General features: G+C 41.4%; 1 protein-coding gene across 1 annotated transcript in view; it reads left to right on the top strand.

The window, feature by feature from the left end:
• The window catches only part of SLC25A12 (solute carrier family 25 member 12), a 148,003-nt gene that overhangs the window by 23,300 nt on the left and 104,037 nt on the right, over positions 1 to 20,666 (top strand). Inside the window, exons 3-5 of the mRNA XM_056533973.1 lie at positions 10,924 to 11,066; positions 13,307 to 13,422; positions 20,277 to 20,416. Coding sequence (XP_056389948.1) covers positions 10,924 to 11,066; positions 13,307 to 13,422; positions 20,277 to 20,416 — 399 coding nt within the window. The remainder of the gene's footprint in view (positions 1 to 10,923; positions 11,067 to 13,306; positions 13,423 to 20,276; positions 20,417 to 20,666) is intronic.

The following is a 20,666-nucleotide window of genomic DNA, read 5'->3' as shown; positions in this document are numbered from 1 at the left end:
TCTAAGAAGAGGGGGAGACCCAAGGGGGGGGGGGTACTGTTACGCCGAGCGCTCCGGGTCCCCGCTCCTCCCCGGAGTGCTCGCTACACTCTCCTCATTGCAGCGCTCCGGTCAGATCCACTGACCCGGGGCGCTGCGATACTGCCTCCAGCCGGGATGCGATTCGCGATGCGGGTAGCGCCCGCTCGCGATGCGCACCCCGGCTCCCGTACCTGACTCGCTCTCCGTCGGTCCTGTCCCGGCGCGCGCGGCCCCGCTCCTTAGGGCGCGCGCGCGCCGGGTCTTTGCGATTTAAAGGGCCACTGCGCCGCTGATTGGCGCAGTGGTTCCAATTAGTCTGATCACCTGTGCACTTCCCTATATCACCTCACTTCCCCTGCACTTCCTTGCCGGATCTTGTTGCCATCGTGCCAGTGAAAGCGTTTCCCTGTGTGTTCCTAGCCTGTGTTCCAGACCTCCTGCCGTTGCCCCTGACTACGATCCTTGCTGCCTGCCCCGACCTTCTGCTACGTCCGACCTTGCTTCTGCCTACTCCCTTGTACCGCGCCTATCTTCAGCAGTCAGAGAGGTTGAGCCGTTGCTAGTGGATACGACCTGGTCACTACCGCCGCAGCAAGTCCATCCCGCTTTGCGGCGGGCTCTGGTGAAAACCAGTAGTGACTTAGAACCGATCCACTAGCACGGTCCACGCCAATCCCTCTCTGGCACAGAGGATCCACTACCTGCCAGCCGGCATCGTGACAACCCCTTTAACCCCTTAATGACCACCAGCGTATATTTATGCTCATGGCCGTCTCCCGTTATGTGAAGCGCGCTCAGGAGCTGAGCGTGCTTCATATCCGGCAGGTCCCTGTTGCTATCAGCATCCAGGACCCATGGCTAATACCGGACATCGCCGATCGGGCTAATGTCCAGTATTAACAATCAAAGTTGATCGTGGCATCTAAAATGGGAGAAAACAGTTGCCGGTTAGATCAGTGGGCTGTTCGGGACCGCCGCAGGGAATTTGCGGCATCCCGAACAGCTGAGAGGACAGCAGGAGGCTCCTTACCTTTCTTTCTGCCGTCTGATCGTCGCTCTGCTGCTCCATGCCAGAGATCCAGGCTGGAGCAGCAGAGCACCGATAACACTGATCAATGCAATGCTATGGCATAGTATTGAACAGTGTATGCAATCCAGGAATTGCATGTAATAGTCCCCTATGGGAGCTAAATAGTAAAAAAAAAAAAAAAAGTTAATAAATGTGATTTAACCCCTTTAGTAATAAGTTTTCAACCTCCTTTTCCCATAAAAAAATAAATAAATGTAAATAAAAATAAATATGAGATATTGCCACGTGCGTAAATGTCCGAACTATAAAAATGTAATGTTAATTAAACCGCACGGTCAATGGCGTACACGTAAACAAATTCCAAAGTCCAAAACTGTGTATTTTTGGTCACTTTGTATACCTTAAAATTTTTAAGGTATACACTAAAAGTCCCATCAAAACAAAAATGGTACCGATAAAAACTTCAGATCACAGCGCAAAAAATTAGCCCTCTTACCGCCCTGTACATGGAAAAATAAAAAGTTATAGGGGTCAGAAGATGACAATTTTACAGATACAAATTTAGGTGCATGTAGTTTTAATTGTTTTTAAGTAGTAAAACAAAATCAAACCTATATAAATTAGGTATCCTTGTAACCGTATGGACCTACAGAATAAAGATATGGTTTCATTTTTACAAAAAAAAAATGCACTGCATAGAATCAGAAGCCCCCAAAAGTTACAAAATGGCTTAAATTTTTTCCAATTTTGCCCCACAAATATTTTTTTTCTGGTTTTGCGGTAATTTTTGTGGTGCAATCATTGATGTTATTACAAAGTAGAATTGGAGGCGCAAAAAAATAAGCCCCATATGAGTCTGTAGGTGCAAAATTGAAAGAGATATGATTTTTAGAAGGTGATGAGGAAAAAACTAAAGTGCAAAAACGGAAAAATCCTGTGACCTTAAGGGGTTAAGCATGTATGTGTATAGGCCTGTATGAGCCTTAAGTTTTTTTACGCAACAATAAACTTCATTAGATTTTGTTGCTTTGTTTCTTTCCTTGGGATCGTAAAGAATTCTTTTCCACCAAAGTTACTTAAAAACTAAAATTCAAGTCAGCACCTTCCATCAGTTGAAGCTGCTTAGGTCAATAGGGGTTGTATACAATTACATAAGAATCAGACCTGTAGTCAAGTCGCCTTGTAACTTTGTGGAGATAAACAGGATGACATATAAATTAGTCAAGCACCTCAGGCTGGTTTGGTTTACCAAAAAAGCTGCTAAGGAATTTTACAAATTTTACAAATTTTGATATGTTGTGGCTTTGAGCTAAAATAAAAAAAAGTATAATTTTTTTCCCCATTCTGCACTCATTAGCCTATAATGAGGATGTGACAATTGAATTTTAGAAGTTTTTTTGGAAATGTATTTAAAATAGAAAACTAAAATTTTACTTGGACGTAAGTATTGTCCATTGCTAGAACACTTGAACTAGCTCAGGGACCTCCAATCTCTATTGATAATTTTTAAGAATCAACCTATGGTAAATTCAGCTGATTGGATAGACACAGCTCTGTCTATATGAGGTCTCACAGCTAACAATGCATATCAGAGCAGAAAACAAGCCATGAGGAGGAAAGAGCTGCCTGTAGAGCACACCATCAGGACTGTGTAGAAGCGCACATCTGGAGAGGGGTACAATAAATTTCTGCTGCACTGAAAGTTCTCAGGAGCACAATGGCCTCGATTGGACCAATTACACATTTACGGGTGCACTTGCCCCTTCATCATGGGCTGAGCAGCTTTTCCACAACATTTCATACCCCATTAACAAGGGTAATAGGCACATTTTTTCATGTACAAGGTGAGCGGCCATCTTACAGAGGCATCTATCTGTGTGGACCCCTGAACGCCGGGGTAATGCAAGGGACGTTGTTCCGATCTTTTTCTATTCTCATACAAGTTCTTCCTAGAGTTGGCAGTCTGACCAATCTAAGAAATCGGGGAAGGTGGGCCTTGGGAAGAGAGAGAACCAAGAACCCAATGGTCACGCTGGCTGAGCTCAAAACATCCTATGGGCAGAAGCTTAACCATCACTGCAAAAGGAGTAATCCTTCAAAGAAGCGGGTACTTCAAGGAAGCATTTGCCTAAAACAACCAATCACAACTTCACTTTGAGCTCTGATTAAACCTTAGTTGTGATTGGTTGCCAGACAGTTTTGGCTTCAGGCAGATTGATAAATCTGGGCTATTGACCCTCATTTGCTATTGGATTATATAAATTGGATTATATAAATTGTGGTGAGAAAAGTACCGTATATACTCGAGTATAAGCCGTCCCGAATATAAGCCGAGGCCCCTAATTTCACCCCAAAAACCCAGGAGAAGTTATTGACTCGACTATAAGCCTAGGGTGGGAAATACATCATCCCCCCCCATGTAATCATCCAGACCCCCGTCATCATCACCCCCCCCCCCTCGTCATCATCCAGACCCCTGTCATCATCATCCCCCCTCATCATCACCCCCCCCCCCCCTTCATCATCACCGCCTGTCAATTGCTTCTCAGTGGTCTTCAACCTGCGGACCTCCAGATGTTTCAAAACTACAACTCCCAGCCGATGGCTGTCCGGGCATGCTGGGAGTTGTAGTTTTGCAACATCTGGAGGTCCGCAGGTTGAAGACCACTGAAAAGGGATTGACAGGCGGAGATGGACGGCCAGGACCATCCCCTCACAGCTAAAGCCAGAAAAGTTTTTTTGTTCACTCGAGTATAAGCCGAGGGGGGCGTTTTCAGCATGAAAAATTGTGCTGAAAAACTCGGCTTATACTCCAGTATATACGGTATGTGAAAATGCATTTCACTTTATTTAAGAGTGCTTAAAGCATACCTGTAATATCACAGAAAGAAATGATGTTTCTATGTTACTCACAAGGTCATACAGATATTTTACATGTTTTTTGTGTGTCTATCTTCTGTATTTGGCTCACAAATGCCTCTGTTCTGCTGCTCACCTATTCTCACATACACTTCTCAAAAAGTGACGTGTCCTAGGCAAGTACTGAACCCTCCCTCACTTGCATTCCCTTCCTCCCTGAGGCTGCTGTGCTGTGATGGGTCCTTTCATCCAATTACAGCAGGTTGCTCTCCAACCCCCTCCTCTCTGTTTTCAGACAGAAGTCTGATAGACAGGAGTGAGCACAAGGGAGTATTAGTCCCTCCCTCACTTTCCAGACTTTGTCCCAGCCTGTGCTTTAGCTGGGACAAAGATGATTCTGCAGCCGGAAAGGATTATGTTCTGGATGGTATGGGGACCCCTAGTGGCCTTTTTTAAAAAAATTTATAAGCCATGATTTCTATAAAAAGGAGATAACATTTTTTATGAAGTATATAAGAAAGGTTAATGTTTTGCCAAGATGTACAAAATATAAAACTTTTGAATCTGACAGTGCCCACTTAAAGGGGTATATCAACTGGCTCCAGAAAGTTAAACAGATTTGTAAATGACTTCTATTAAAAAAAAATCTTAATCCTTCCAATAATTATCAGCTGCTGAAGTTGACTTGTTCTTTTCTGTCTGGCCATAGTGCTCTCTGCTGACATCTCTGCTTTTCTCGGGAACGAGTAGAAGAGGTTTGCTATGGGGATTTGCTTCTTCTTCGGACAGTTCCCGAGACACGTGTCATCAGAGAGCACTTAGACAGAAAAGAACAACTCAACTTCAGCAGCTAAAAAGTACTGGAAGGATTAAGATTTTTTAATAGAAATTATTTACAAATCTGTTTAACTTTCTGGAGCCAGTTCATACATATGTATATATATGTGTATATATATATATATATATATATATATATATATATGAAAAGGTTTTTTCCTGGATAACCCTTTTAACTAAATTTCCTGCCCTGTTTTTGGCATCTTGTTATTTCACCCTGTGCTATTTTACTTATAAAAGTGAGGTCAAATAAATAAAAACCTCTTTGTTTTGGTCATTTGCTCAAAATCACGTTCAAAAATATGAGGGGAAACTCAATAGAATTCTGAAATTTGTGATAAATGAGGCCATTGTGGTAAACCCAGGAAGTTCCATTTTTCTATATTCTGATGATGTCATCACTTATATAATGCACAATATTGAACATGTTCTTTATTTTAGTCCCCTGTGTTGTGACCAGTTCTCTCCGACTGTTGTTTCTGATGTCGGCACTGTCACTTTGGTGAACGCGTAACGCTATATGTTTGTATTTGAAATTAGCGTGTAACTAGAGTTTCCCCTGTGTATTGTCAATTCACTGCGAACAGTAAGTAATACGTTGACTACAAGGTTCGGCTATACCAGCGGCCTATAGCAATCACAGAGTTCTATTACTACAAACGTACAAAGATTCTTTTTTTTGGAGAAGTGAGGAGGAGATTGTGTTCTTGCAGATATGAATAATTTATATCCAGGTTGTACAGTACGTTTTATATAAAGCTAGTGAGGATCAGAACTGACCAAATTGCATCTCTTGACGGTGTAAACCAATGACCTCTCCAAACAGAAGCCGCTTCAATGCAGCAAGGAGGAAAGAGAGATTTCTTTTGCGCATTCTTGTCGTTCGGGGGTTGGGATCATTTTGATGGGTGTCCGCAGCCGGCATAACAGTCTGTATAACAGAAGATGCTTTGAGTGCGAAAAAGAGTTGTGTTTCTTCTACGTGCTCGGAAATTGAAAGATATCTTGTGGAGATATATTTATTAATATATACATTATATACATTGATGTTATTATAGTGTGATTATAATTATAATATATCAGGCCCATATTAACATGTTGGGAAATGATCAGCTTATAGTGCAAAATAAATTCTCTTAATCATTCATATATAATATCCCCATTATAAACAGTCCATCTGTATGAAGGAAAACATTTCTTTTGCTGACATTTGTCATATTGTATTGAAAATTCAGGTAGATATGCCTTAAAGGGGTACTCCGCTGCTCAGCGTTTGGAACAAACTGTGAGGTCATAGCCGTGCCCCCTCATGACGTCACGCCTCGCCCCCTCAATGCAAGTCTGTGGAGCATACAGCAGCTGATAAGAACTGAAAAGGGTGTTCCAGGCAAAAACTTTTTTTTATATATCAACTGGCTCCGGAAAGTTAAACAAATTTGTAAATTACTTCTATTAAAAAAATCTTAATCCTTCCAATAGTTATTAGCTTCTGAAGTTGAGTTGCTGTTTTCTGTCTAACTGCTCTCTGATGAGATGAGCTGTCCAACTCCTATGGGGATATTCTCCCATCATGCAAGAGATATTCTCCCGTCATGCACAGCTCCCATGACGTGACATCATCATTGAGCAGTTAGACAGAAAACTTCAGAAGCTAATAACTATTGGAAGGATTAAGATTTTTTAATAGAAGTAATTTACAAATCTGTTTATCTTTCCGGAGCCAGTTGATTTATATATATATATATATATATATATATATATATATATATATATATATATATATAAAAGTTTTTGCCTGGAATACCCCTTTAAGATTTTTTAATAGAAGTAATTTACAAATATGTCTAACTTTCTGGAGCCAGTTGATAGGAAAAAATTGTTTTCCACCGGAGTACTCCTTTAACTGTAAAATCACACATAATATTGCAGTGCTGGCAAGAAGTCCTGCATTCTGAGACTTCCTGGATTACTGGATCCCAAAATAAAGTAATAACACAGTATTAAAGATTATTATTATAATATTTTTTTTTTTAACTACAAAACCTGAAAAGAATTTTGACAATCTGTTTTAACACAAGAAAAATGCCATATTTCCTTTATAAAGGAATACAGTGACCCCCCCAACTTATGATGGCCCTGACATATGATCATTTCAACATATGATGGCCTCTCAGAGCCCATTGTATGTTGAAGGCAGCATCGACATATGATGCTGCTGTGTGTCGTGGCCATCGTACAAACAGCTATCTGACAGCGCAGACTGATTCAGCAACTGACAGATAGCTGTTTAATGCCCCCGTGTGCCCCGTTCTGCCTCCTGTTACTCACATGTTGTCCTGCTAACTCACGCAGGCTTCCACTGTGAGCTCTGTGTAAGCCCCGCCCCCCCATAGCCAATAGCCTGTAGCATCTTGCTGCAGGCATCCAATGAGCTGCTGGCTGCCCTCCCCTTCCTTTATTAAGGAGCTGTAGTCGGAAGGATCGTAATGGAGGACATTCTGTCCCCCCTGAAGCTATTTAAAGAACTGTACAGTACTGTATGCGATGTCACACATCACATACAATACATATACACACAATACACCCCATACATCAATGTTTCCCTATCAGTGTGCCTCCAGCTGTTGCAAAACTATAACTCCCAGCATGCCCAGACAGTCAATGGCTGTACATGCATGCTGGGAGTTGTAGTTGTGCAACAGCTGGAGGCACACTGGTTTGTTAAACACTCCCCATACACTCTACATACAATGGTCATCCCAGAACCAATTAGCAGTTTCCCATAGAGATATGTATTCAACATACAATGGTTCCAAGGCCCCAGAACCAATTACCATTTTTACATAGACATATGTACTCGACATATGATGGTTTCAACATATGATGGTTCTCCTGCAACCAATTAATATCATATGTTGAGGGACCACTGTACAGCGTAAATGTCTGCTGGTGACCTTACATGGCCTGACATGTTTGTGAGTACTGGATTTAACAATACGTGGCGTGTTTGGAAGCAGCAGTGATGTACATTGGCACAGCCAGCAGAATATCACAGGGCACATACTCCTTTTGTTTTGACAGAAAGTTTACAGGCCGCACGTCACGGCATCCAAATTCCTGTCATTCACAGATGGCGCTGCCCACTGTATAGGTACATAATGTACAGGAGCAGCGGAGGCCGACAGAGAACTGAGTCATTCTTGCTGGTATCAGAGCAGGAACCATCTGTGACACAGTCCACTGAAATAGAATGTGCCAGCATATTGCCATTAGTTCAGAATGCACTTGATATTTTTGGGATGTTTTTTTTTTAAAACTATTTTTAAAGTGGAGTAAGTAGGCCTCTGTTTTTTGTAAAAACCAACATATAAGAAAGCAGAAGGGGGCACTCGTGAGGTGTGTCTCAAACAGAATCACCTGTACTTCACTAATGGCAGTCCAGGTATCTTAATTATCCGACCACCTGCGGGGTGCACATCACAAAGCTGCAGCATCAAGTAGAACACAAAGAAAAAAGGTTATATGCACTCACCGCTGGGTTACGGTCGTTCATCCTAGGAGTCCGGGGACACTGGGGAGATCGGCGTCTTCTAGGAGCGCTCGGAGGCCTCCGAGCGCTCCTAGAAGATGCCGATCTCCCCAGTGTCCCCGGACTCCTAGGATGAACGACCGTAACCCAGCGGTGAGTGCATATTACCTTTTTTCTTTCTGTTCTCCTCTGTTTTTTGTATTCCGTAACAATAACCTCCAGACGTTGCAAAACTACAACTTTTTATTTTTTTTATTACATATGTTTTGCAACAGCTGGAGGTCTGCAGTTTGGACACCACTGTTATAAACAGTAATTCAGTCAACGAAAAGGTGTGCTGCAAGTACATGGGAACAAAGTACTTATGGAACTCTATCAGAAGTATATAATAAGGCCCCACTATACAGAGAAACAGAGTCCTTGCACTGCTCAATTCGGGTCTCAGAGATATTCTACTGTAGCTTCAATGCTTGTAGGGGAGAATGCCTTTCTAAGGCTGGGTTCACACTACTTTTTTGCCATACTATTTTCAATCCGTTTTTCTAAAGAAAACCGTATGGCAAAAAAACGGATGGAACAGTATGAAAAAAAGTAAACCGTATGCGTTTTTAAACAGTATACTGTTTTTAAAAGTGCATACAGTTCCGTCAGTTTTTATAGAAAAAAAAACCATACGCTTTTGAAAATGTTGTCCATTTTTAATGGGAGGGGTCTTGGGTGGGGACTTTAGGATTCAAATGCGCATGTGCAAAGTAAAAACGTATACGTTTTTCCCATATGGAACCATATACATGTGCGTTTCCCATTGACGTCCAAGTTAAAAAAAAAGTATGCGGTTGCAGTACGGTTTTTAAACCGGAGACAAAAACTCTGGTTTAAAAATCGTACTGCAACCGCATACGTTTTTTTTTAACATGGACGTCAATGGGAAAACGCACATGTATACGGTTCCATACGGGAAACAGTATACAGTTTTTACTTTGCACATGCGCATTTGCATCCTAAAGTCCACACCCAACACCCCTCCCATTAAAAATGGACAAAAATTTCAAAAACGTATGTTTTTTTTTTAAAGATAAAAATGGACGGAACTGTATACACTTTTAAAAACAATATACAGTTTAAAAACGCATACAGTTTACTTTTTCCCATACTGTTCCATCCGTTTTTTTTTTTTGCCATACAGTTTTCTTTAGAAAAATTGATAGAAAACAGTATGGCAAAAACATGATGTGAACCCAGCCTAATACAGCATCCTATGGAGCATGCCACTTTTTTAATGGTTGGATTTATATGAAATCCAACAACAGCGAAAATTTTGCGCATTCACCTGTATGAAATTGGAGGCTCATGGAAGGGTCACATAGACTTCGATAGGTGCTGTATTACTTTGTGCACAGAGCTATAAGATGGTTAAAAGATAAAAGAAAAATTGTGATGCCCTAGAAACATGTCAGCAAAAGTTTTGATCGGTCAGGGTATGAGAGTTCAGACCCCAACTGATCACCAGAACAAGTGAGCAGTGAGGCACACTCCTGCATGCTCCTCTACCGACTCTGTTTCTATGTGAGCGAGATGGCCCCATAGACTTGCACTTGCAGTCCATCGCGGTCACTTGACACAGAGTTGGGAGAAAATTCACTTAGCATGAACTTCTCCCTGCTCATTACAGTGAACGCTCAGGATCTTAAAGGGGTACTCCACTGGCCAGCATTCGGAACTAAATGTTCCAAACCGAACACTGTTTTCGTGGGGCGGGGTCGGCTACGCCCCTCAATGCAAGTCTCTGGGAGGGGTGTCACGCCCCCTCCCATAGACTTGCATTGACGGGGCGTGACAGTGACATCAAGATGGGTGTGGCCGACCTCTGCAGCGAGAAAACAGTGTTCAGAACATTTAGTTCCGAACACTGGCCAGTGGAGTACCCCTTTAACACTTGGACCCTGACCAATCAAAATATGTTTACATGTCCCTTTATGTACTAGGCATAATACAGTCGTTTATAATAAAAAGCTGTCTTGGAAATAGAAAATCAGAATTTTTCAGAATTAGAAATTTGCCACTAAAAGAAGTAGTCCCTTCCCCCCTTTCTTTTCACTTATAATGCAAGGTGTACCCTTCAACTTGGAAACATAACATAGTCAAGTAATAGGTGTGTCAAGTTCAGCCCATTATTTAGTGCTGTATTGTTCCACAGGAAGGCAAAACCCTCAAAATGTGGATACCACACTCTGATGCCAGATATTTAAAATAGTTTTTAGGACCATAATATTAAAAGGCGTTCTCCATAAAGGGCGGCTTACACAGGCTGGAAAGAGAGAGGACAGCAGATACATGGCAGTCTGCAGTGAAGAATCATATAGGTCGCGTACAAGTACAGAGAAATTAGAGCTCGTACAGCACACTGTAGAGGTTGTACAGGCAAAAGTAAACACATTTTTCAATAAAGACCTATGGAGAAAATGTTTTTGCACACTAATAATTAAGAATGAATGATAACAAAATTGCTTTATTAGTTATCTTAGGTGTCTCATTGTCCATAGTCTTTTAATTGCTGGTCTAAAAATAATTTTATTTAATATATTGTTTCTTTGTATCCCAGCCTATGCTACGTTAGTTAATTTTTTTTATTTCCTATTGTTCTCAGTATGCCAGCGTCGAGAAAGATGGGGAACATTACATGACTTCATCTGACTTTGTGCAGAAATATCTTGGCCTGCACACTGACCAGCCCTACAATCCCAAAACTGTGGAGCTGTTAGGAGGAGTCGCCGATCAGACCAAAGATGGGTGAGACTAATGTATCTTTTATAAGTATTTAGGGGTTCATTGTTGTTTTATAATTTTGCGTCTGCATTCTGTGTAAAATAGTTTTACAATGGAATGGAGTAAAGACGTACGGTCAGTTGTCCTATACATATATATCCAGTTATATATGTCACAATATCTTCATATGTAAGTATGACAATTCTTAAAGGGGTACTCCGCTGCTTTGCGTTTGGAACTCCCTCAATGCAAGTCTATGGGAGGGGGCGTGACAGCTGTCACGCCCTCTCCCATAGACTTGCATTGAAGGGGTGGGGCTTTACGGCATGAGGGGTGGGGCTATGACATCACGAGCTCCCGGCGCCGGCTCCAGCGTTCGGAACAGTTTGTTCCAAATGCTGAGCAGCGCAGTACCCCTTTAATATGTTCTTGTTCATTTATTTTATATCTAGTGTTTAGTAGGACAAGTACCTGCTATTATATGTAATGCCTTCTTATTATCTTTCTGTTATGAATATGACCATTATATAAGGCTCCCCCTATAGTTTACAAGATATACAAGTATACAAGGCCCATAATGACATCAATATCAGAATGAGACTATTACCAGAGAGGTACATGAGGAGTTATTCATGTCTATTTCAAGGCACAACATTCTATCATCCACAGATCCTAATTTACTGCACATTCTAAATATTCACATCACTATCAAAATGTACGTATTCACAGACCTATGCAGAGATCTATCTGCATTTTGCCGCTGTATAGAATTCCACGGTTATCCGATATCACAGTATAACACAACCGACTACAGATGGGCAGCGCAGTGCTTAGTGGTTAGCTCTGGGGTCCTCATTCTAACACTGACCAAGGGCATCATCAACAAAAGTTTGTATGTACTTCCCACGTTTGTTGGCTTCCTATGCAATTGCTCCTACCAGGTTGCCAAAAAAAATTCACTACAATTCGCACAAGCTTACCAAAATGTTATTACGGAAGACTGGAAGAACATTTCTTGGTCTTATGATTCTTGATTCAAGCTGTGACATTCAGATGGCAGGGTCAGAATTTGGCACAAACAACAACATGCATTTTTTTTCACATTTTACATCTCTAGGTGGTGGGGCATTTACTTGGCAGAGTTTGGGCCCCTTAGTACAAACTGAGCATTGTATAAACATGACAGCCTAAGTAACGTCACTGCCCGTGTCCATCCCTTTATGGCCACAGTGGACCCATCTTCTGATGGCTATTTTGAGCAGGATAATGCACCATGTCACAAAGCTCACATCCTCTCATACAGTACATGACAATGAGGTCACTGGACTCCAATGGCCTCCACTGTCACCAGATCCCAATCCAATAGATCACCTTTGAGATATGTAACGGGAGTTTCGCATGATGGACAAATCTGCAGCAACTGTGTGATGCCATTATGTCCACATGGACTAAAATCTTAGAGGAATATTACCAGAATGTGTAGAAAGTATGCCACAAAGAATGAAGGCAAAAGGGCATCTAACCTGGTTCTGATGGCAAAAGGGCTACCAACCCGGTTCTAAAGGCAAAAGGGTGTCCAACCTGGTTCTAAAGGCAAAAGGACTACCAACCCGGTTCTAAAGGCAAAAGGGTGTCCAACACAGTTCTAAAGGCAAAAGGGTGTCCAACCCGGTTCTAAAGGTAAAAGGGCGCTCCACCCGGTACTAGGAAAGGGTACCTAATAAAGTGGTCAGTGAGTGTAGGCTGAGTAAGGATGACACTTGAAGGACTGGCATACTGTAACTTCTATGTTAGTGGCTAAAACGTGTCCTGATTTATTACTGGGATTTTACCAGCTCTGTTCATACTTTCTTATTCCCCAATATGGACAAACCTCAGATCAGTCTGCACTTTCGTAGTGCAGTCACAAAGCCATCAGTGTTTCCAGTTGCAATCCTCACCATCAGATAGGCCCGCCATCAAAATGTAAATCGGAAATAGAAAGACTATGTTACCTGAGCGCTACATTAGACTTTCAGACCCTCTGCTTCCCCTCCCCAGAACTCCATCTGCTTAAATCTCTGTCAACACGCGCTGGGTTTGACACGAGATAACACGCTGCAGTATGCATTAAGTAAAAAGCCAGCAAGTACAGAGCGAGATAGGCAGCGAGATAATAACACAGTAAATGTTTACAGAATGTACCACTTTGTTAATTCGAGACCTCTGCTACCTGTTCCCGCTCCCACTCCTCTCACAAAGTGCATTTATTTTGTTATCCGCAGGTTGATCTCTTTCCAAGAGTTTCTGGCATTCGAGTCGGTGTTGTGTGCCCCTGATGCTATGTTCATTGTGGCTTATCAGTTATTTGATAAGAGCGGCACTGCGGAGGTAACATTCGGTAAGAATACATCAACGCCAAAGTGGAACGGCACAAAAGAACTGGCTTTTATAAGTGTATTTGAGAGAGCGCATTTCACATAGAGAAAGGAATGGCTTTGTATAGATACAGTTGCAAAACTACAACTCCCTGCATGACCGGACAGCCTTTGGCTGGAAGAGGAAGAGAATTGGGCTATGTTCGCATCATCATTGTTGAGCTCCTTTTAAGTCTATGTTCACATGGTGGAAAATGTGCAGAATGTTTGGCCGAAATACCCGGGCAGATATTCCGCACATTTGTATGCACCGCCAACACTAGGACCAGTCGAAAATACACAGTCTGCATAGGCGACAATGCATGTTCGAGCAGAATACAGATTTCCGTGGCAGATGTTTCCACAGTCGAAATTCCGTCATGTGCACGGTGAAGCAGAATCCCATTGAAATCAATGGGACTCTACTGCAGCAGAAAAACTCAACTGAATTCTGCGGTAATATTCTGCTATGTGAACATAGCCTAAGAGCTCCGTTACAGACGGACACGAATGGGGTCCGTTGGGTTTGCTATTAGATGCCCGTTATTTTTCATGATTTTTTTTTTCTCTGCTGAAGTGCCATCATTTCAACGGAATAAGCATACGGAGCTCCAAACACTGATGTGAACAAAGCCTTAACCCAATGCAAAAGTAAGATGCCCCCAAAGAGTGCAATACCAAATTTAGCCCTGCTACAGCTGTTTTGTTTCCAGGCTAGGGCACACAGACTGTTTTATTGCCAGAAGGGCCCGTATTGGTCAATCGTATATCTATTTGTGGACAGTGTAGCCAGGAACATGAGATCTGCCTCTACCAGGAGCAGCATGGGTGCTGAGTAATAACACAGAGCTGTAGGCCGGACAAGAAATGCCCATAAGCTCATCTGTGCCAACCCAATGATTTCACTCTGTAGGTTGTTCAGCCAGCACCACTTTGTATACCCGCTGATGCTAATAAGCATTCCTAGAAAAACCTAGGGAGATGCTGATAAAAATAGACCTAAAAATGTTTTGAATTTTGTTAGTATTTTGTCTTCATGCTCCATGATGTTCACCTAAGGGAGAGAAGGGTCCTGCTTGCTGTATACTGAAGTTTGGGGAAATTATCAATACAGTGATCCCTCAATTTACAATGGCCTCAACATACAATAGTTTCAACATACAATGGTCTTTTCTGGAACATTGTAACTTGAAACCAGACTCAATATACAATGCTATGGAATCTGCAAAACGTGTCAATGGCTGGAAGAACCGACCAATCAGAATGGATATTTTACTGGTAAAACCCTTGTATTCCTAAAGTGCATGCACTGACTGGTGTCTGGTAGCGCCCCCTACAGTACAGGGAGGTATTACATGTTCTGTACTCTTTACCTGTGCCAGGGTAAGCTGCTCCTTTGGACACCAGGTGAGGGCGGCTCCATTTTCCTTTTTTTTAGGACATTGCGTGTTTTGTACAGGACCCTGAAGAAGCTCCTGTCCTCTACATAGACCAGTGTTTCCCAAAGAGGGTGCCTCCAGCTGTTGCAAAACTACAACTCCCAGCATGCCCGGACAGCCGAAGGCTGTCCGGGCATGCTGGGAGTTGTAGTTTTGCAACACCTGGAGGCACTCTGGTTGGGAAACACTGAAATAGACAGTGATTTACAGCTCCCAAAGGATTTACTTTATTTGTATTAGTTATCTACTTAGTTTTCTTTAATCCTCACTTATTCCTATTTTTGGATGACATTTTGGTGGCTTCAGAACCAATTACCAGGTTTCCATAGATTTCTGGTCTCAACATACAATGGTTGTCCTGGAGCCAACTAATATTGTAACTTGAGGGACTACTGTATACATTTATTTCAGAAAACTTAAAGGGGTACTACGGTGGAAAACTATTATTTTTTTTTTATCAACTGGTGCCATAAAGTTAAACAGATTTATAAATGACTTCTATTAAAAAATCTTAATCCTTCCAGTACTTATCAGCTGCTGTATGCTACAGAGGAAGTTCTTTTCTTTTTTTAATTTCTATTCTGTCTGACCACAGTGCTCTCTGCTGACACCTCTGTCCATGTCAGGAGCAGGAGAGGTTTGCTATGGGGATTTGCACCTACTCTGGACAGTTCCTAAAATGGACAGAGGTGTCAGCAGAGAGCACTGTGGTCAGACAGAAAGAAATTTCAAAAAGAAAAGAACTTCCTCTGTAGCATACTGCAGTTGATAAGGAAGGGTAAAGATTTTTTAAAAGAAGTAATTTACAAATCTGGTTAACTTTCTGGCACCAGTTGATTTAAAAAAAAAATATATATATTCCACCAGAATAGCCCTTTAAAGGAGCACTCAACTTAAAGCATAAAACAGCTGCTAATATCATCTGCTTCATATCTTGGATCTGGAGATAAAGTTTCATTGGAGAATGGACATTTTAATAAGAAATCTTAAAGAAAAGGGGTTTAAAAGGGGTCATTCTCTCTTTTGAAAAAAAAAGACAAGTGAGTAAGGCTTTGCATGTTAGGCCTACTTATTAAAAATGTTTTCAAAGGATGGATATTTTCTATAATATAGTATAAGGGTACGTTCACACGGGCAGATTTATTTGCGGGTTTCCCGCTGCGTATTTGAAAGAGGACGGGCTCTTCTCGGCTGCCCGCAGCAGGTTTTCCGCTGCGTAATTTCCGCTGTGGAAAATCTGTCGCAGACCCTACTGACTTCAATGGGGCTTGCGGCGGATTTTCCGCAGCGGAAATTACGCAGCGGAAAATCTACTGTGGACAGCCGAGAAGAGCCCGCCCCCTTTCAAATACGCGGTGGGAAACCCGCAAATAAATCCGCCCATGTGAACATACCCTTAGTCGTCAGGCAGGTAGCAGTCAGCCCTCCCCAACCGGAAATTGCAGCCTACAGGAAACAATAACATACTTCCCAACCCAATGTCTGCTAAAGGGGCACAGCTTATGTAAATGTGGTCCAATTTGGAAGTTTCTGAGATATTTTGTGGTTAAGGCTTAAAGCGGTTATAAGAATGACAGAGCCAATATTTTCTAAAAACAGCATCACCTCTGTCCTTAAGCTGTGTTTGGCATTGCAGCTCAGTTCCTTGAAGTGAATGGAGCTAATTCGTAATATCACACATAACCTGAAGACAGGTGTGGTGCTGTTTTTAGAAGAAATATAATCAGATTTTCTATTTATGGATAACTTCTTTTAGGCTAGGTTTCCACACAGGTTTTTCCTTGGTGTTTTTTGGAATACTGCCACTGCAGTTTTTAAGCCAAAGCCAGAAGTGTATTCTAAAGGAATGAAAAATATATAGGAACGACTTATACTTCTCCTTCCTTATGGATCCACTTCAGACTTTGACTCAAAAACTGCAGTGGAAACCTGTGTGGACACTTAGCCTTAAAGAGGTTGTTCAGGGAACATAAAAGGTCCTACCTCTGTTTACATAATGTGGTTTAGTAACAGGTCAGAGAATAAAACTTTTGGTCGGAATGCTTCTTTAAAGAGGCACTGTCATTGTTGGAAACGTTTGATATATTGCAGGACTCATTATAATATGCCATTTAACAATATACATTTTATTTTAAAAATGTTAATTTTAATCCGAAATTAAAGCTCAAAATAGCCGCCGCTAGTGGTCGCCTGTCTTTTTAGCCAGACAGACTAGTCTAGATTTTGCAACATCCTGGATACCAGCCGTAAAGCGTGTCGGTATCCAGTATAGGCGATCCCTGCAGTATCATGTAGAGTGTAGGTGTGGGCACGCACACTGGAGTTTTTGTCTAAACCGCCCCCCCTCCCCTGCTGCCTACGGCACATGCACCAAGGTTAGTTTCATAGTAATTCAGCCCCTGTATGAGCAGTGAGCGAGGCCTTACCTTTCATGCTATTAGGCGCGGAGGAGTCTGCAGCCGAGCTCTGTGCTATCTGTCCCTTGTGCTGCAGCAGCATAGAGCTCTATACTAGAGGGCTGCATTGGGATTGTGCCTATGTCTCCTCACCCAGCCATCACCGCCCCCCCTTGCCATTTTGTGGAGCCAGGGTAGCCTACCCTGGAGGATTGTGACTGTATCTGTATTTGTGAGGTGAAATTGAAAAAAAAATTTAAATTTTGGTGTGTTCTTTTTTTTCCTGCCATTCACCTTGTAGTCAAACTTACATATTTTTTTGATACTTTAGGGCGGCCTGATTACACCAATATCAAATTTGTTTAGTTTCCATCATGTTTTAATAATCATAATTTTTTTTTTTACTTTTTAATAAAAAAATTTAAAAATTCTGACCCCTAAAACATTTTTCTTTTTCCGTATACCGGGCTGTAGGAGGGCTCATTTTTATGGGCTGGAATATGCTGTTTGTATTGGTACCATTTTGGCATTGATCAGACTTTTTGAACACTTTTTATACTTAATTTTTTCTGGGATATGATGTTATAAACATAAAAAATGCAATTCTGTGATTTTTTTTTTTTTTTTTTACGTTAACTTGATTTACCGTATGGGATCTAAAATTTTACAAGCCAATATGTGCCAATACCAAATATGTTTATTTTTATTATGTTTATATATTTTTATATGGTAAAGGGTGGTGATATGAACTTTTAATATGGAAGGGGTTAATGGGTGTTTTTAAACTTTTATTCAACTTTCGTTTTTTAAATACACTTTTTTAGGAGGAATCATTTAGATTCCTCATACAGATCAATGCAGTTCTATTGAACTGCAGATCTATGGGGCAATCCATGAATGCAGAAGTAAGTCCTCTGGCTACCTCCACAGGGGATCCCCCCCCCCCCCGTGCGGTGATCTAAAGGGTTAATAGCCGCCCGCTGAATGCCGGGCTATTAGCGGCAGCTCCCGGCTACTGAAATCAGCCAGGGTCCGCCAAGTCACGAGCCCACTCCATACACCCTGAGTGCCGGTGTGAGGTGCAGACTTGCATCCCATGCAAGTCTGCGTCCGCTCCTGCACCTCACACCGGCATTATAAAAAAAGGGGGAAGTCAGTCTGGCCCAGCTTGCCCGATACAGGGCTAAAGCTATGAAAAATTCACCTGCCCGGCGCCCAGAACTACATGTCCCGGGTGTCAGGCGATAGGATTTCCACATCCCTGCTCTGCCCATACCTATACCTATATAGGTATGTACATACACCCAGAAAGGAAAAGGTTACAGAGTAGAGAGGAGTGATTGGCTGACTGCCCAGGCTTGCTCCCAAGACTCTGAGCAGATGAGTCATCAATGTGAGGGAGACAGATAGACATGCCCCCTGCAGCCAGCAAGATGAAAAAGTAACTCAGCAGCAGATAAATGCTTTTTTCTCTGGATATATAGGTCCTAGATACATAAAAATTATCTGCACACGACACGATCAGGATTAGGTACTGAGTAACCTATCACTTTTTTTTTTTCACAATGACAGGTACGCTTTAAGGGTTTCCTGGTGACAACCTCTTCTTTCTGAAAAAGAAGCTAGCTGTTGACACCAGGAGGCATATCCAGAATGTATTTCTCCCTACCTGGGCAGGAGGTGGCTCTTTTTGGGTTCCTAAGCAGGGGACCTTACTCTATGATTAACCTCATTTTAATTTGCTGCTTGTTTTACTGCTGTAATATGCTTATCATCTCTATTATTTATTGTATGGAAACATTGATGTCATTGTATGTTTTATTTATTTGTCTGGTTCAGACCGTCCAAACTGCACCCACCCCAAGGCCCTCACATGACGACTACTCCACTAATACATTGACCTATGGTCGTGACTCTAAGAGTGTGGTATGCAAACCAGCCGAACAATATCCTTTTTATTTCTTTTCGTCCTTTCGTAATTAACTCTTAATTTTCACTGGGAAATGGGAAATATTCTTCTTGCAGATTAATATTTTAATTGTAAACTATAAAACATCCATGTCGTATCATATAACAATCTTCATTCGTGGACTGTATGTAATGTAACTATAGCTGTCCATTACATGGCGCAAAATACTGATCTTACTTGGTTTTAAAGGGTCAGTAAATAATTTCTTCTGAAATATTTAAAGGCTGAAAACCAAGATTTAAATACAAGACCAAGAACCGAGATCTTTATGTTTAATGCCACTGAATGTAGTCAACACTGTATGATTCTGTTGTCTTGCACATAAACTATTTCACATTTATGACCTATCCATGGCGTCCTACCATTGGGACCCCATGATTGTTGGGAAAACTCTGAGTATTCTATATTCCATAGTAAGCCTGCTTAGCCACTGCTCCATATAACTACAACCCCAAATACAGGCCACCAGATGTGGGATGTTAAAACAAGGAATGCATACAGAAGGATCTACTAAACCCCCCTTCTCTCCCGGCCTACTAACCTTGTCAGTCCTAATTTCCTCAATACAGTTGGGCAATACCATATATATATATATATATATATATATATATATAATATTATTTTTTTTTTGCAATCTGAATCAAACACTACATTTTCTGATTTACTATGAGGTTAGCTTTATAAAAAACAAAAAATAAAGTTGCAAGACCAGAATCCTGCAATGTTGCCTTTAATCACTGTATATGGGTTGTCCGGGTTCATGAATAATTCCATTGCTGCATTCTGCAACACAATCGGGGAAATTTATCGAAACCTGTGCCCAGTTGCCCATGACAACCAGATTGCTTCTTTAATTTTTCACAGGTCTCTTTAAAAATGAAAGAAGGGATCTGATTCGTTTTCATGGGCAACTGCACCACTCTTCCTCTGTACAGTTTTTTTTTATAGATCTCCCCCCAATATCTGTCAGTAACCATTCAGATATGAACACAAAATCTGATTTTCTCATGTTATGTTTTTTTTTTTTTTTAAAGAGAATGTTAAGGAAATATTTGGCCAAACCATCATCCATCACCATATCCCATTTAACTGGGATTGCGAGTTCATCAGACTTCACTTCGGGCACAACCGCAAAAAACACCTTTCCTACTTGGAATTCACGGAATTCTTACAGGTAAGATCTTTTTGACTGAATAAATAGGAGGTAGTAAAAAAAATGGTGCAACTTTCACCTTTAAATGGTTTATACCATTTCACTTGGGATTTGTTTTGGAAAGGGCACATGTCTACAGAAACAAAGGTACAGGATGGTGTTTACTTTCTTTCTAGACTATGTTATGCATTATTAGTATTATATACTGATGTAAATACTTAGCACTTGTATACATGTTACGTCAGTGCCACATTGGTAGGAAACAACAATG

The sequence above is a fragment of the Hyla sarda genome, chromosome 8 (genome assembly GCF_029499605.1).
Source record: "Hyla sarda isolate aHylSar1 chromosome 8, aHylSar1.hap1, whole genome shotgun sequence".
Lineage (NCBI taxonomy): Eukaryota > Metazoa > Chordata > Amphibia > Anura > Hylidae > Hyla > Hyla sarda.
This window is presented reverse-complemented; position numbering and strand designations above follow the sequence as displayed.